This window comes from Haliotis cracherodii, unplaced genomic scaffold (genome assembly GCF_022045235.1).
Source record: "Haliotis cracherodii isolate W230 unplaced genomic scaffold, xgHalCrac1.p SCAF_5, whole genome shotgun sequence".
In the NCBI taxonomy this organism is placed as follows: domain Eukaryota; kingdom Metazoa; phylum Mollusca; class Gastropoda; order Lepetellida; family Haliotidae; genus Haliotis; species Haliotis cracherodii.
This window is the reverse complement of record NW_027266308.1, coordinates 6,011,268-6,028,885: the sequence shown is the minus strand read 5'-3', so window position 1 is coordinate 6,028,885 and position 17,618 is coordinate 6,011,268. Positions and strand designations below refer to the sequence as shown.

Sequence of the window (17,618 nt, the reverse complement as noted above, 5' to 3'; positions counted from 1 at the left end):
CATACAGGTGAGGTGAAATGTAGCTTCAAAATGATTCTCCTGAGACGCACTGAACACTCTGGGCTCAGTCAAACTTGATGTGTTTTCTGTTGTTGGGTTGGGGGGTGATGGGCAGTGCGGGAGAGGGGTCAGCTGCGAAGGCCTGCTTGACCCGGTCTCGATGGCGGGGTTTCTTGGACCTGTCCTTGGGTTTCCTCACCTCGCCTGGCCGCAGGTTGGTCGGCTTCATCCCCAGCTTCTTGGCCTTCTTCAGCAACCGCTGTCTCACAGGATGTTTGTGCAGCAGGGTTAAGGAGCGAACTCAGAGACAAGGTGACACCATTGAGGAGAGGGAGTTACCAAATTTTGCGATATTTTTTCCTGATTGTTGACCATGCCTTAAAATCCAATAATTTTTTATAGGTATTTTACTCAAGGTATGCATAAACATATAAAATTACAATGTACAATGGGCAAATGGTAAGGCTAATTTTCCAGCCATATGGCTGGATTGTAAATTATTAAAGTCTGGACAGGAAAACAAATGGCTGAAAGTATGAGCACGTAGCCCCTCCATGAGAGCACTATGATATGCAATCAGCCAAGTCATGGAGCAAGCAGCCCCAGGACTCCCATGCCCAATCCCCAGGACCACCCATGCCCAATCCCCAGGACTCCCATGCCCAATTCCCAGGACCACCCATACCCAATCCCCAGGACCACCCATGCCCAATCCCAAGGACTACCATGCCCAATCCCAAGGACTCCCATGCCCAGTCCCAAGGACTCCCATACCCAATTCCCAGGACCACCCATACCCAATCCCCAGGACCACCCATGCCCAATCCCAAGGACTACCAGGCCCAATCCCAAGGACTACCAGGCCCAATCCCAAGTACTACCATGCCCAATCCCAAGGACTACCATGCCCAATCCCAAGGACTCCCATGCCCAATTCCCAGGACCACCCATACCCAATCCCCAGGACCACCCATGCCCAATCCCCAGGACTACCATGCCCAATCCCCAGAACTGCCATGCCCAATCCCCAGGTCTACCATGCCCAATCCCCAGGACTACCATGCCCAATCCCAAGGACTACCATGCCCAATCCCCAGGACCACCCATGCCCAATCCCCAGGTCTACCATGCCCAATCCCCAGGACTACCATGCCCAATCCCCAGGACTACCATGCCCAATCCCCAGGACTACCATGCCCAATCCCAAGGACTACCATGCCCAATCCCCAGGACCACCCATGCCCAATCCCCAGGTCTACCATGCCCAATCCCCAGGACTACCATGCCCAATCCCCAGGACTCCCATGCCCAATCCCCAGGACCACCCATGCCCAATCCCCAGGTCTACCATGCCCAATCCCCATGACTACCATGCCCAATCCCCAGGACTACCATGCCCAATCCCCAGGACTACCATGCCAATCTCCAGGACTACCATGCCCAATCCCCAGGACTACCATGCCAATCTCCAGGACTACCATGCCCAATCCCCAGGACCACCCATGCCCAATCCCCAGGACCACCCATGCCCAATCCCCAGGTCTACCATGCCCAATCCCCAGGACTACCATGCCCAATCCCCAGGACTACCATGCCCAATCCCCAGGACTACCATGCCCAATCCCCAGGACTACCATGCCCAATCCCCAGGACTCCCATGCCCAATCCCCAGGACCACCCATGCCCAATCCCCAGGTCTACCATGCCCAATCCCCATGACTACCATGCCCAATCCCCAGGACTACCATGCCCAATCCCCAGGACTACCATGCCCAATCCCCAGGACTACCATGCCCAATCCCCAGGACCACCCATGCCGAATCCCCAGGACCACCCATGCCGAATCCCCAGGACTACCATGCCGAATCCCCAGAACCACCCATGCTCAATCCACAGGATCCTGTATGCTCAACTTTTGTCACAATTACATCTCATATGAGCTCTATTAACAATTGTTGTGACAATGCTTAATGTAGTCACTGTCCATTGCAAAAAAGGATATTTTCAAGGAATCTTTCTTTTGCACAGTTGTGCAGTTGCAAACTCTGATGTTTCTCCCGTTGAGTGAAGTCTTATTTAGTTGAAGGGCTAGGTCAACCGAGGACTTGTCCTGGAAATATAAATAACTATATTGAGAATATATTTGCTTATATATCCACTGCTAAATAGACATGAATGAATGAGTGTTTGGTTTTTGCTGCTTAAGTAGTGTGTGTGATTGAGTTGCGTTTAACAACAGTTTTAACAGTATTCCAGTTATATCGTGACATGCCAGCGTAACGTGGGAGGAAAGCCCGAGGTGATGCAGGTCTCAGACATTTACCACTCCCCCGAAGTGATGCAGGTCTCAGACATTTACCACTCCGGTGAAACCCGAGCAAGTATGGGTTGCTGAAGACCTATTCTACCCCGGAATCTTCACAGGTCAGCTATATCAGGGGACACTAGAAATGAGCTTCCTACATTGTACCAACGCGGGGAATCAAACCCGGGCCTTTGACGCGACGAGCGAACGCTTTATCCACTTGGCTACCCAACCACCCCGGGTAGGTGAGGAGAAACAAGACATTTATCTTAAAAAGCCTCATGAAGAACTATTGCTCATTTGATCAGTTACATAAATGTGCTGTGTCAACCATGGCTTTAACATCCTTACAGCAAACAGCACATAGCCGAAGCCCTTGCCCAGTCCTGTCTGCCGGTCCCTGATGATGCGGACATTCTCAATGGATCCACATGGTTCAAAGTGGTTCCACATCATGTTCTCTTCAATGTCTGAAAAATATATTTGTAGCAAATGCATGATATTATTGTTTATTTGTTGTTTAACGCCGCACTCAGCAATATTCCAGCGGCGGTCAATGCATGATAGAATTTACAGAGTTCTCAGTGATTTTTTTTTAATCTGTATAATTTTCAATAGTGAGGAGAATGGTTAAGGGATTATCATCATATTTCAACTACAGAAGCCTGTCAATAATCATTTCTGGGCCGGGGTAACCAGTGGTTGGTAGCAGGTATTCCACTTTATAATCATCTTCCCGAGGCAAGAGAGTTAACTAGGCTGGAATTACTGGGCTCGATCAAAGCGCCACCAATGGCTATTACCAGTTATGTCTCTACTATGCCTCTCCCATGGACCAATCAGATTCACCTCTCGTATCACTTGCGTTTGCTTCACACAAAATGGTGGAACCAAGTCAGGACGATCTGATCGATAACCAGGATCTATATTGTGATAAAACGGGCCTTACATCGCAAAATGCATCAAATCCATGAGCACCTTGATTAAAAACATGAAAAGATTTGGAAAATATCTGCTGACAACGAGTTGGCGGTGCACAAGCTTTGCAAGTCCTGCAATCAACCAGAATCTGCACGACAGTTTACGAACTGGATTTCAATTTCAGTGCGCGACTATGAATAGACTCGTTTGTCTAGCCAAAATGTAACTCCATAATACCAGCCTAGTTCGGCAAGGGTGGAAACTGGACTTTTATAGTTAACTCTCTTGCCTCGGGAAGATGCTTTGTAATAGGTCCCCAGTACCTCATGCTTTTTGTAAGAGGTGAGGTGAGGTGAAATGGGGTTTAACATCACGATCAAGATGCACTTATACAGCAATGTGTGAGTGTGGCAGCTTGTACTAGTCCAGACTCATTGCTGATAGTTCAAGCCCAATGAGATACCATGCCGCAGTTTAACATGAATCCCCCACTCAGACACAGTATACTGACTCCGAGACGACTTGATTTAGCCCCTTAACGCCAAGCGCCAGGCATGGCAACTATAAGTACCATCTTTTAACATATTTTGGTATGACGTGGCCGGGTATCGAACCCTGACATTCTGCTGTCTGTGCAGACATTCTACCACTAGATCACAATGGTCGCTTGTTGTAAGAAGATTTCAAAAGGGGTTGGCTGGTGAGTCTGTGACGTGGCTGATTACCTCCCTTGTTCCCCTATGGATCGATGCTCATGCTTTCAGTCACTGGTTTGCTGGGTCTGGACTAACTGATTTGCAGTCTGTCTGGATAATGCTGGAATATTACTGACAAGGTTGTCAGAGAACTTCCCCTCTGTCACCTTCTGAGTTCAGGGTACAATATGATACACAATCGGCAGAGTCACTCGGTGGGAACACATTTTGTCAGCTTTTAATTACAACCAGCAAGGGATAATATTTATGACCTAATTCCCCACACAGAAACAAGCATGGGGTACTGGGGACTTATTTATGACCTAATTCCCCACATGGAGGCAAGCATGAGGTACTGGGGACTTATTTATGACCAATTTCCCCACATGGCGACAAGCATAGGGTACTGGGGACTTATTTATCACCTAATTCCCCACATGGCGACAAGCATGGGGTACTGGGGACTTATTCATGACCAATTTCCCCACATGGAGACAAGCATAGGGTACTGGGGACTTATTTATCACCTAATTCCTCACACAGAGACAAGCATGGGGTACTGGGGACTTATTTATGACCTAATTCCCCACATGGCGACAAGCATGGAGTACTGGGGACTTGTTTATGACCTAATTCCCCACATGGAGACAAGCATGGGGTACTGGGGACTTATTTATGACCTAATTCCCCACATGGAGACAAGCATGGGGTACTGGGGACTTATTTATGACCTAATTCCCCACATGGAGACAAGCATGGGGTACTGGGGACTTATTTATGACCTAATTCCCCACATGGAGACAAGCATGGGGTACTGGGGACTTGTTTATGACCTAATTCCCCACATAGAGACAAGCATGGGGTACTGGGGACTTATTTATGACCAAATCCCCCACATGGAGACAAGCATTGGGTACTGGGGACTTATTTATGACCTAATTCCCCACATGGAGACAAGCATGGGGTACTGGGGACTTATTTATGACCAAATCCCCCACATAGAGACAAGCATGGGGTACTGGGGACTTATTTATGACCTAATTCCCCACATGGAGACAAGCATGGGGTACTGGGGACTTATTTGTGACCTAATTCCCCACATGGAGACAAGCATGGGGTACTGGGGACTTTTTTATGACCTAATTCCTCACATGGAGACAAGCATGGGGTACTGGGGACTTATTTATGACCAAATTCCCCACATAGAGACAAGCATGGGGTACTGGGGACGTATTTATGACCAAATTCCCCACATGGAGACAAGCATGGGGTACTGGGGACTTATTTATGACCTAATTCCCTACATGGCGACAAGCATGGGGTACTGGGGACTTATTTATGACCAAATTCCCCACATGGAGACAAGCATGGGGTACTGGGGACTTATTTATGACCTAATTCCCCACATGGAGACAAGCATGGGGTACTGGGGACTTATTTATGACCTAATTCCCCACATGGCGACAAGCATGGGGTACTGGGGACTTATTTATGACCAAATTCCACACATGGCGACAAGCATGGGGTTCTGGGGACTTATTTATCACCTAATTCCCCACATGGAGACAAGCATGGGGTACTGGGGACTTATTTATGACCTAATTCCCCACATAGAGACAAGCATGGGGTACTGGGGACTTATTTATGACCTAATTCCCCACATGGAGACAAGCATGGGATACTGGGGACTTATTTATGACCTAATTCCCCACATGGCGACAAGCATGGAGTACTGGGGACTTATTTATGACCTAATTCCCCACATGGCGACAAGCATGGGGTACTGGGGACTTGTTTATGACCTAACTCCCCACATGGCGACAAGCATGGGGTACTGGGGACTTGTTTATGACCTAATTCCCCACATGGAAGCAAGCATGGGGTACTGGGGACTTGTTTATGACCAAATACATTTAGACAAGGCAAACTTACCATAGGAAAGGTTCCCGACATAAACTGAATTGTCCCGGTTGTGCTGTTAAAAGAAAACAGTGAAAGAAACAACAGTTACGTTGATACATGTTAATATTGTTTTCAAAAGAAAAACATCATTTTTTACGTCACTTCTACTTAAAGAGCTGAAGACAAGCATACTGACATGTATATTACTAATTCAGGCAGATAACCAGTTACCATGGTAACCAAGAGGCTATTCCTTGGTGGAAATATATTTCTTGGTGAACTGATTTTTTGTGAGAAATCCTGGTTGGACATAATGGCAATCTCAGAGACCAAAGTTCTCGCTACTGCTTCACAAAGATCTGAAGACATCCCATTAGGGGTCACGTCAGAACGACCTTTCATCCAACGAATCAGAGCGTCGCTTACCAGATTATGAAAGTGACAGTCGGAATGTGATTTCTATACATGCAACCTCGAAAACTTTAACACAGGGTATTCCGAACGATAGTTACAGGATTTAACAACTGAAACCATACAATCTAGACCATCTATTAGCCATTCCAGAATGTTCTTTTGTTCAGGTTTCAAATTTGTAATTGAGAATTTGTCGAAATATTTTCAAAGCGTAGTTGCCAATTTGCAATTAGTGATGTAAAGCACGTGAAAGCTGCCTTCTGATTGGTCATTCCATTGGTCGGTTAAAGTTCGGGGAAGGTCGGTCTGATGTGAACCGTAATGGGATGTCCTCAGATCTTTGTTTAGCGGTAGCTTTAATAAGCTGCCCCCAAACCATGGTTGATAACGTAGGAAGTTGGCTACCCACATATAGGTACGAGAGGCTTTCAATAAGTTTTGCAACTTCAATTATATATAGACCAAGTCGCAGAATATCTTTTGCACTTTTATTTTTCAATATAATCTCCATTCATCTCAATACACTTATTCCATTTGTCCTTCAAGCTTTTAATACCACTTTTATAGAAATCCGCAGATTGGCCATCTAACCACACCCCTGTGACAGCCTTCATGTCCTCGTCACCTGGAAGCGTCTTCCACATAGGGCAGATTTCATTTGCCAGAACAGGAAATAGTCACTGGGGGCTAAGTCAGGGCTGTACAGTTAAATCACCCACCCTACAGCCCAGACTTAGCCCCCAGTGACTATTTCCTGTTCTGGCAAATGAATTCTACCCTACTTGGAAGACAAATGTAACAAGAGTTTGCCACTAACGTGGCTATATCCTCCGCTCCTGTTGCAGAATTTATGACATAATAAAATCTAAACAAACCCTAACCTTTTTTAACCGAGGTGGAACTTGTCATGGAAATTGTCAAAAAAAAGAAGAGTTTGGAACCTAAGTCCATCTTGTTGCCATGGAAACGTAAAAAATAAAAATTTCTAAACTTTCTAAATAAGAAAAGGCACCAGTTCAGCATGTACCTGACAGACCTGCAAAGTTTGATGAAAAAATATTAAAAGGTTTATTAGTTATCCTCCAGAAACGAACCCTACCCTCACAGAACCTAAGCCCATCTTGTTGCCATGGAAACGTAAAAAATTTAAATTTCTAAAATTCTTAATAGCAAAAGGCACCAGTTCAGCATGTACCTGACAGACCTGCAAAGTTTCATGAAAAAATATTGAATGGTTTCTAAGTTATGCTCCGGAAACGAAACCTGACGAACGGACCCCGTTTCTATATCCCCATCTTTGTTGGGCGGGGGATAATAAGCGTAGTGAGGTGAATGGAGATCATATTGAAAAATAAAAGTGCAAAAGATATTCTGCGACTTCGTGTTATATGAGCATACTTACTTTCTTGTTGTTAGATGAAACATCAACTCGTAAGTGGTATCCATTTAGTTCATGGCCATTTCTGCAACAAGTAGGAAGCAAGAACTCATGTCCTGCAATATGATGACATTTTCTGACAAATCCAGGGATTTATCTACACCAGCTCAAAGTCCGATATTCAGCCCCAGGTCTGCAGCAAATGACAGCCAAAAAAATCTAATATGAATCTAAAATTCCCCAGAACTTACCATGCTTGCGAAAAAATAAGAACATTTCAAAAATCCAATTTTGAACAATATCACAATTTATTTTTTTCCAATTTGCCAACCAAGGGCCCTTTGAAATGGCTTGGAATCCAAGATAAATCCCTGTTAATTTAAATAGCTACATCACTAAAATCTTCTGTATGTATTGGAATTTTCCTATCTTCGTTCACCATAAATTAACTCTGGTATCACTTGTGATTCACTCAGATATGGACCGGACAAACATGTGGTTGATAGCATGAGGAAATATCCATGATTGCCATGGTATTCCCACAATGTAACCTGCCAATCGCCTTTTCACTTTCCGTATTCAACGTAATAAGCGCCCAGGGCGCTCTCAAAATTAGAAACCGGGGGCTCTTATTAGAATACTATTTTGGTGATTAAAAACAGAGTTGAAAGATAAATTTCGTGGTTTATGCTAACAGCCTGAAATGTTTATGTACGACAGATATATTTTTCCAGAATTAAATGCCAATAATTAAGTGTGTATTATACGCGAATAAATAAGTCTTGTGTACATTGATCAATCGGAAGGGGTGCTAACTGGGATTGTGCACAAGCCAGTATCTTAGCAAATGTCGCCGTGGGCGCTTATTAGAGCGGGGTGCTTATTACATCAAATACGGTAGTTCTGTTGACAAGATAGGCTAACCAGTGACCAATCCTCATCAACATTGACAAGTGTGAACCACCCGCCAATAGCATCTTTGTAATTTTTTCAAATATTTCATGCATTTCTCTTGTCATATTCTTTACTAAATGAGGTTTTTAAGAGAAATTATGGATACAATACTTTTCCCATTTCAAACCCTTACTAAGATACCAAGTTACAGCCACTGTCTGTGTGAGAGTGTTTGAGTCTTAGAACTTGGCTCTAGCATACCATAACAAATATGACTTTTAAGGAGTCAAAGTATGGCATTTATGATATATGTATCCATTCTCTGTCAACTAAAGTTTGTTTCAAGGCATCAATAGCGGTAATCTGACCGTGGTTGCTGTTTATAACCATGAGTTGTGCGATCAGAAGATCGCTTCACACACGATTTCACCGAAATTAATTAAAACATTATTAAAAGGAATTTTGAATAAAATTAATGAAATAAGTTACAAACATAAGTCCAGATATACAAACAGCGGTAGAAACTAACATTTTTGGTCCACTAGTCCTTATAATAATAATATATAGCAAAACCCTTAAAAATGGCAAATTTTTACTAGTCCTTATGATACCTTAACTATTGGGCAGTTTGGCAAGGACTACAGGACTGGTGCCAATTTCTAACCCTGTACAAAGAAACTTTTTATAGCCAGACAGTGTAATTACAATAACATTATGATTTTGCGTACTTCAGTATGGATTTGTTGACATGGTATTTCCGGTGTTACGTGCTCACGGTAATATCTTTGGGAAAAAACCATCAAAACTCATTATTTTGTGCATAATGCACACCCCCTTCTATACAGCTGTGTTTTTTTTTTAAAAAGTGTGCACTATACTCAAGAAAATACGGTATTTACTATGGACGATTTATTAGCTCAGCTTTCATAGGCCAAAAAGTATATAGACTCTGGCATCGGACTAGTGGATTAAAATACTAACAACAAAGTATGAGAAACAAAACTCACAATTTCAGTGCCTTCTTCGCAGCCGTTTCATCCTCAAAGCACACATAACATACTATATTACTTCTGTTGGGATGAAAACTTTTCCTGCAAGTAAAGCGAAATATTCTCTGCACAACTATAGCTTGGTTGGTTGGTTGGTTGTTTAACGCCGCACTCAGCAATATTCCAGCTATATGACGGTGATCTGTAAATAATCGAGTTTGGACCAGACAATCCAGTGATTGACATCATGAGCATCGATTCATGCAATTGGGATCGATGACATGCATCAACCAAGTCAGCGAACTTGACCACCTGATCCCGTTAGTCACCTTTTACAACAAGCATAGTCGCCTTTTACGGCAAGCATGGGTTGCTGAAGACCAATTCTACCCCGGATTTTCACAGGTCACTTTGATTAAAAGTTTAGTGGAGGCTCTTGCCTCGGGAAGATGGGTCTTACCTTGCATTTATCAAGATTCCAACAATATCACGGGGGGAGACATAAAAAAATGACTTCACATTGTACCCATGAGTGGAGTGAACCCAGTGATTAGCATGACCACAGACCACATTAACTACAAGGCAACTCCATCACCCAGCCAGGCAACCAGTGTGCTTAATTAACATGACTGGTTAATTGAGGTTAGTTCTGATGCAATGTTCCCGCAATGAAATTAGGATTGGACCGGTAATTCATGTGACTGCCAGTCCATGTGGACCGGCAAATAGAGTACCTTATGAATCTTTGTTGAACAAAACATTGACGAGATTCATAAGTATATTTTATGAATGAAGTCAGCTTGTCTGTTACCATCAGGGTTTCCCCCTGTCTATTTTAGTGCAAGGAAATAACATTTTGCCTTGCTTCGAGGTTAAATATGCATTTTTAGCGACTTAGTGTAAAAATAGTTTTAAAAAGGAGAAATTTGTGACTTGTGTGAATGACGTGTAGATCTAACTAAGTTACTGCAAAGATATCGTCATTGCATTGAACTTAATGTTGAAGGAATTAAAACCAGGTAATTTTCATACGTTTTTTTTATTTGTTGAAAGTTGGGACTGACAAAAATTAGGGTGGAGTGGAAATTTTTAAAGTTTCCAGTCCATCAGGACTGGCAGTTTCCAAAGCCAGCGGGAACACTGTAATGGCAACGTTAGATTGAGCATCATGTGTTGTAATGGGTGGTAAAGTACTGCCAGCCCATTGTTTCCATTAACTGCTGGTAATAACAGATGAACAGCCAAGCATAATTTGAGCTACTTTGCATTATTTCTTATTCAAATGATTTGAGTCAAATACGAACTCAGTCTCTGATACACGACTTTCAAAAGTACTTACTTAATGAAGGTGACTTTCTTGGAAACCTTTGGGTCAGAAATGGGCTGAAAAAGAAAAAAGACATAGTGATAAACAATATCATACCAAGAACTGCTGATCATGCTTGAATCTTAAACAGCACATCTACAAAAGCCTTACAGCTTATTTTAACATTCAGTAGTTTTATCTTCCTGTTCTCAAATGTGTAACACAAAGCAAGGTCTACTTACAGGGCATCGGTACCGAACGTTTTGAATCGTGCCGAACTCTGCAAACAGGGCCTTTATAGCCTGAAAAAAATTTATAGAGGATATTTAATGTGTTTTCTCAAATACCACTTTTATCTCATCGAGTGAAGTGGGGAGAGTCTAATATTTTCACGAGTGACGCAACTCTGCAAACAGGGCCTTTATAGCCTGAAAAAAATATATAGAGGATATTTAATGTTTTCTCAAATACCACTTTTATCTCATCGAGTGAAGTGGGGAGAGTCTAATATTTTCACGAGTGACTGTGTCACTCGTGAAAATATTAGACTTCCCCTCACTTCACGAGATGAGATAAAACTTGCATTTGAGAAAACACATTGAATTTTCTATTTATTATATACATGTTTTATTTTTATTACTTGCAATTTATATATTTTTTCGAAAACAGTGTCTGATAAATTACTAAGTTCTCCCTGTCGCCCCTTTACCACCGCCGTATAAAGGGTTTTGCGAAAAGAATATAGTCTGTGAATAAAACTAGCCCTGTAAATATATATTATTTCATATCGAGTATTAAGTTCCGTGGACATTTTTGTTTGTCATAATTAAACATTCCTGTTTAAAATGGATAACTCTTTAATGTTTTGATTCAGGAGAAAGTAGTTCCGGCACATTGTTTATATCAGTCACTAGTTAAATGTTTAATACACACTCATGTGTTATATGCACCCTTAATTATGGGCAATTAAATTCTGGAAAAATGCATCTGTCGTATATAAACAGTTCAGGCCGTTAGCATAAACCATGAAATTTATCTTTCAACTCTGTTTTTTCCACCAAAGTAATATTCTAATAAGAGCTCCCTATTTCTAATTTTGAGCGCGCCCTGGACACTTATTACGTCGAATACAGTATTCACTCGGGACATATAAACTGTACTTATTCGTAGCTCGATGATTTGAGTTAGCTCCCAAAATCCCCACGGCTTGCATGAATCTGAAACTCAAACCAGTGACCAGTTGATCCTTGAAGTAACAAGGGAGTTAACTCCATCCAATGAATTGTGATGCTTTACATGAGAGCTGCACACTCCCCCCCCCCCCCTCCTATACATAAGTTTGGCTCATGGTCTGGTGTCTGACTGCCAGTTTGTAAGAACTTAGTCCACCCTCAAACAGCACTGTCTGTTACAAATAACTCAACTGCTTTCTTGGCATCCAGAGGGAGATTCCCAATGAAGACTGTCCTCTTGTCTTTTGTTTTATCTCTCTTGTATTTAGTTCTTCTCTTTTTGGGAGCTGTTTCATTTTCTTCATCTGAATCATCCTCCTTTTTCCTCTTCTTCTGTTTTCTGGAAAAGCCATAACATCCACGAACATAGAAACGGACAGTTCCGAATGTAAATAATAAAGGTTGTGCCATCGTATTGTTGTGGATATTTAATACGTCCTGTAATTTGTGACTGCCATGGCACCTACATCCAACAGGGACCACCATCGAGGGAGTATTTGACATCTGTGTGGGTTTTCTTTTGTACAAAGGACAATTTGGGAATAGAGGAGGTGAACAAATGAAGATGTATAGAATCATGTTATTGACGCAAGAACCCACACATCCTTCACTTAGAGAAAACTCCAAACGTATTCTCATTCAAATTGCTTTATGCACCCCTTGACAACATATTCAAGATACCCAATTGATGCTTACTGTTTTTTTTGCTCTTCTGAATTTTCCTTTAAAGATTCATGCACGATTCCGTCAGGTGGACAGAATCCCTCCTCTTTTGTCTTCTCCTTCTTTTTCTTCTTCTTCTTCTCCTTCTTTACTGCTTCCTTGGGCTTCTTTTCTTCAATACTTGGACTTGCCTTCTAAAACAAAACAAATAGAGGAACATGAAACCATATTTATATACCTTTCATACCAAACATTCCTGTGACTTTCTGATCATGCTATGACCCGTGAAGATTCCGGGGTAGAATACGTCTTCAGCAACCCATGCTTGCTGTAAAAGGTGACTATGCTTGTCGTAAAAGCCGACTAACGGGATCGGGTGGTCAGGCTCGCTGACTTGGTTGATGCATGTCATCGATCCCAATTGCGTGGATCGATGCTCATGATATTAATCACTGGATTGTCTGGTCCAGACTCGATTATTTACAGACCGCCATCATATAGCTGGAGTATTGCTGAGTGCGGCGTTAAACAACAAACCAACCAACTGATCATGCTGCCTTTGTGACTGACTGATCTTAAGAAGAGTGAGTGAACATTGTTTTACACTGCACCCAGTAATATTCCAGCTTCATAGGCCTGTAAAGAATAGTGGGTCAGAACAAGAGAAACTGGCATTCAAAGCATGCCATTGAGTGAGTGGAGTAAGTGAGTGAGAGAGTATGGTTTTATGCTGCTTTTAGCAATGTTCCAGCAATATCACAGCGGGGGACACCAGAAATGGGCTTCACACATTGTACCCATGTCGGGAATTGAACCTGGGTCTTCAGCGTGACGAGCGAACGCTTTAACCACTAGGCTACCCGACCGCCAGATATTGAGTGAGTGAGTATGGTTTTATGCAGCTTTTAGCAATATTCTGACAATATCATGGCAGGAGACACCAGAAATGTGCAGCATGCTATCGGCTTACTGTGAGTGAGTGAGTGAGTTGGGTTTAACGCCGCTTGAAACAGTATTCCAGTAATATCGCATCGTGTCAGCTTAATGTGGGAGGAAAGCCCGAAGTGATGCAGGTCTCAGACGTTTACCACTTCTATGAAGTCCATGAGCACAGGTATGGTGCTGACAAACCTAGAAACATAATAGGGGCGAACCGGGATTCAAACCCAAAATCATAGGTTTCTGGTGTACCTAAGGGATGCAACTCTGCAAAGCGAAACCCATGCACCCCTCGGTTTACTGTGACACACAATCAACCAAGTCACACAATGTAACAACCAGACCCTCAGTAGTTGACTTTATGTCAAGTTTACAACGAGCATAGGGGCAATGAGGTCCTATTCTATCCCCAGAATACCAGTGGGGTTATATTGGTATATTACACATTACACCACATTTATGATTGGAAACACAACAAACACATTCATGTCTGGAAACACCATTTACACATTCATGTTTAGAAGCACCATGTACACATTCATGTTTGAAAACACCACGTACACGTTCATGTTTAGAAACACCACGTACACATTCATGTTTGGAAACACCACGTACACATTCATGTTTGGAAACACCATTTACACATTCATGTTTAGAAACACCACGTACACATTCATGTTTGGAAACACCACGTACACATTCATGTTTGGAAACACCAGGTACACATTCATGTTTGGAAAAACCACATACACGTTCATGTTTGGAAACACCACGTACACATTCATGTTTGGAAACACCATTTACACATTCATGTTTAGAAACACCATGTACACATTCATGTTTGGAAACACCACGTACACATTCATGTTTGGAAACACCACGTATACATTCATGTTTAGAAACACCACGTACACATTCATGTTTGGAAACACCACGTACACATTCATGTTTGGAAACACCACGTAAACATTCATGTTTGGAAACACCACGTACACGTTCATGTTTGGAAAAACCACATACACGTTCATGTTTGGAAACACCACGTACACATTCATGTTTGGAAACACCACGTACACATTCATGTTTGGAAACACCACATACACATTCATGTTTGGAAACACCACTTACACATTCATGTTTGGAAACACCACGTACACATTCATGTTTGGAAAAACCACATACACGTTCATGTTTGGAAACACCACATACACATTCATGTTTGGAAACACAACATACACATTCATGTTTGGAAAAACCACGTACAAGTTCATGTTTGGAAACACCACGTACACGTTCATGTTTGGAAACACCACATACACATTCATGTTTGGAAACATCACTTTGAACAGTTATATCATGGCATGTCCAAACAAATGCAGGTCTTAGACAATTACCACTTTAGTAAAACCCTCAAGAAAGGCTATGGTGGTAACAAACAAAGAATATCAATCAGGGTGAATCTGTGATTTAAACCAACAATCACAGGATTATGCACCCACACATGCATAAGGGACCCAACTCTGAATAACAAATTGTTGCTTTGTTAGAAGCTTGGCCACCTCCCTGTGAGTGTACCTGGATTGAAACTGTGAGAGTTACCTTTTCTTGTTTCACATCTTTTTCCGTCTTTATTTCAATTTTAACAGACTCTATAGGCTTTGATCTTTTTAACTTTTTCGCTTTCCTCTCTGGGGCAGACTTTACTTTTTTCTTGACGTCAATCTTTTCTTTTGTCTTGACATCAAACAGAGCGGCAAGTTTGGTTTTTTGGGGGGTCACCGGTTCTGATTTTATCTTCTTTCCTCCAAGCAAATCAGCAACTTGGCCCACAAAATATTTATTGTCTGCCATTTGTTTCCTGTTGATCAAAGACGTACATGTATATAGATATAAGTCTTTGAGTTGATAAACATAATAAAGATACAATATTATTGCTCCTATTTTTACATTAAGCTGCTAACGGTGAAGATTTGAAGAGGATGCTGACAGGTTTCATCTAGGTTTTCTACAAATGAATAACCTGGCTAAGCCCTTTCCCTGGTTACAGTGGGAAACTGAAAGTGGATTGAAATGTATTATATAGGGCTGGGACGGGTAACTCGGGTACTTGGGCAGGGTGGGTCCTCAGTAGGACCCGGGTACCCACAGGACTACGTATACCCGGACCCGTGATTAGTCACGTGATATATATTGTTTAATGACAAAAATTATCTCAAACTCTATAGTTACACTATAAGTCACTAATATTCCCATTTCTTTCTGACAATGCACCCATTCCTTCTTAATTCTATATGTTTGAATAAAGATAAAACTTCATGCATTAAACTTCAGTGTATGCTTGAGCGGATCGTTTTACACGTGTGTCTATATACATTTTGCTAGGGTTACGGTCAAACTTTTCCAAATCGGTCAGTTTGTACCTCTTTCTAAATATCTACAACGGGTACCCGGGTAGGGTCGGGTAATAGGGTGATTGGTACCCGGGTAGTAAATTTGGACCCGTCCCAGCCCTAGTATTATAACATCAAGCCAATGTTCATCTAGATGCCAATGGGCGTAGCCTAAAGCCTCCACCATGCCTTATTATGTCGGCTGCAAATCACAAAATGTTTGATCTTTTTTAAACCCCGGAAAATAATTGAATTTCACAAATTTGTGAAATATATTTACATCTAACCGACATCTGCTAATTTCCACACCTACCGTACTTCAGACATGTTTCTGAAAATGTATAAAGGAATCATGCTTCTCAATACGTTTTAACATACATGCGTTATGGCCAGTGAATCATACAACACAATCTTCTGATCGTAACAGGCGTTTTTTTTTCCAAAACTACCTTCCAGTCAGAGCCTGACCAAAACATACACACGTGCAATCAAGTCGGTAAGAGTTGCCGTTCTTTGGAACGGGAGGTAACTCTATAATTGTCACTCTAGACTAGGCCCCTGTCTTACTAAACGAGTGCGTACATTCACAGTAGAACCCGTTTTATCTCACTCGTACTGCTGGCGCCCGATAAATGTCATGGCTATAAAATGTAGGTAGCCTGACTGCCTAGCTTAATTTTCTGTCTAGCGAGCTGTAATATATACCCCCCCACCACACACACACCTCTTAAAAAAATAATACTTTAAACTTTAAATAATATTTTCTCACTCGATCTCTGCTAACAAATTTCTCCTTGTATTATGTAGGATTAAAAAAAAGACTGGCTAATTAAATCTGAAAATTGCTCGTTATTTTCTATTTCAATTTTAAAATTATTTCACACTGAGTGCATCAGACATTATTCTTTATACAAGAGCTGACTGACAATAGGGAGTCTATTTTGACACGAAGACGTCTGACAACTACATCGTGAATGGAAGCCCCCTCAACCCTTCCCCACTTCCACCCCCCACCCCACACACACAGACACACCACCACCAATTATCCATTGGCCATTATCACCAAACACAGATGAAGGGAACTAATCCTCTATACCATCATTGGTTACATGGTCCCGTGTCTCAAGAGTTAGATCACAGGACCATGTAACTAATAATAATAATAACAACGATAATAAAGATAATAAAATTTATTAATTACAATGATGATGATGATGATGATGATGATATAATAATAGTAATGATGATGATGATGATGATGATGATGATAATAATAATAATAATAATAATAATAATAAACAAACTAACTCGCAAAAAAATCGTCTGCGAGTTTGTATAATTTTGTAGCATACCTGTCTATTTATGCAAGTATCTATATTGTCATAATTTTGACTGTCACGTGTGTAACCCAGAATATAGAACAAATTTTAATTTGCATATGGTACCTTCAGAATCAGGAATGAGAATATGGCGCATTTCAGTTTAACTGTTTATGTAGTAGAAAACAAACATATGATGAGAACAAATCTAGTAATTTGTTTTCACAACAATGAAACATTTGTTTTTGTTTGCAATGAACATTGAAACAAC

At 41.7% G+C, this 17,618-nt stretch overlaps 1 protein-coding gene across 1 annotated transcript; it reads right to left on the bottom strand.

The window, feature by feature from the left end:
• On the bottom strand, nucleotides 1–16,523 carry LOC139442793 (RNA-binding protein 34-like). The gene is made up of 12 exons (XM_071223684.1): nucleotides 16,407–16,523; nucleotides 15,238–15,496; nucleotides 12,733–12,893; nucleotides 12,229–12,376; nucleotides 11,047–11,106; nucleotides 10,838–10,881; nucleotides 9,517–9,600; nucleotides 7,640–7,700; nucleotides 5,854–5,896; nucleotides 2,657–2,775; nucleotides 2,003–2,110; nucleotides 1–277 (listed from the first exon to the last, which is right to left on the bottom strand). Coding segments are annotated over exons 1-12 (1,302 nt in total). The 5' UTR covers nucleotides 16,409–16,523; the 3' UTR covers nucleotides 1–64.
• Between the last annotated feature and the right edge of the window lie 1,095 nt (nucleotides 16,524–17,618).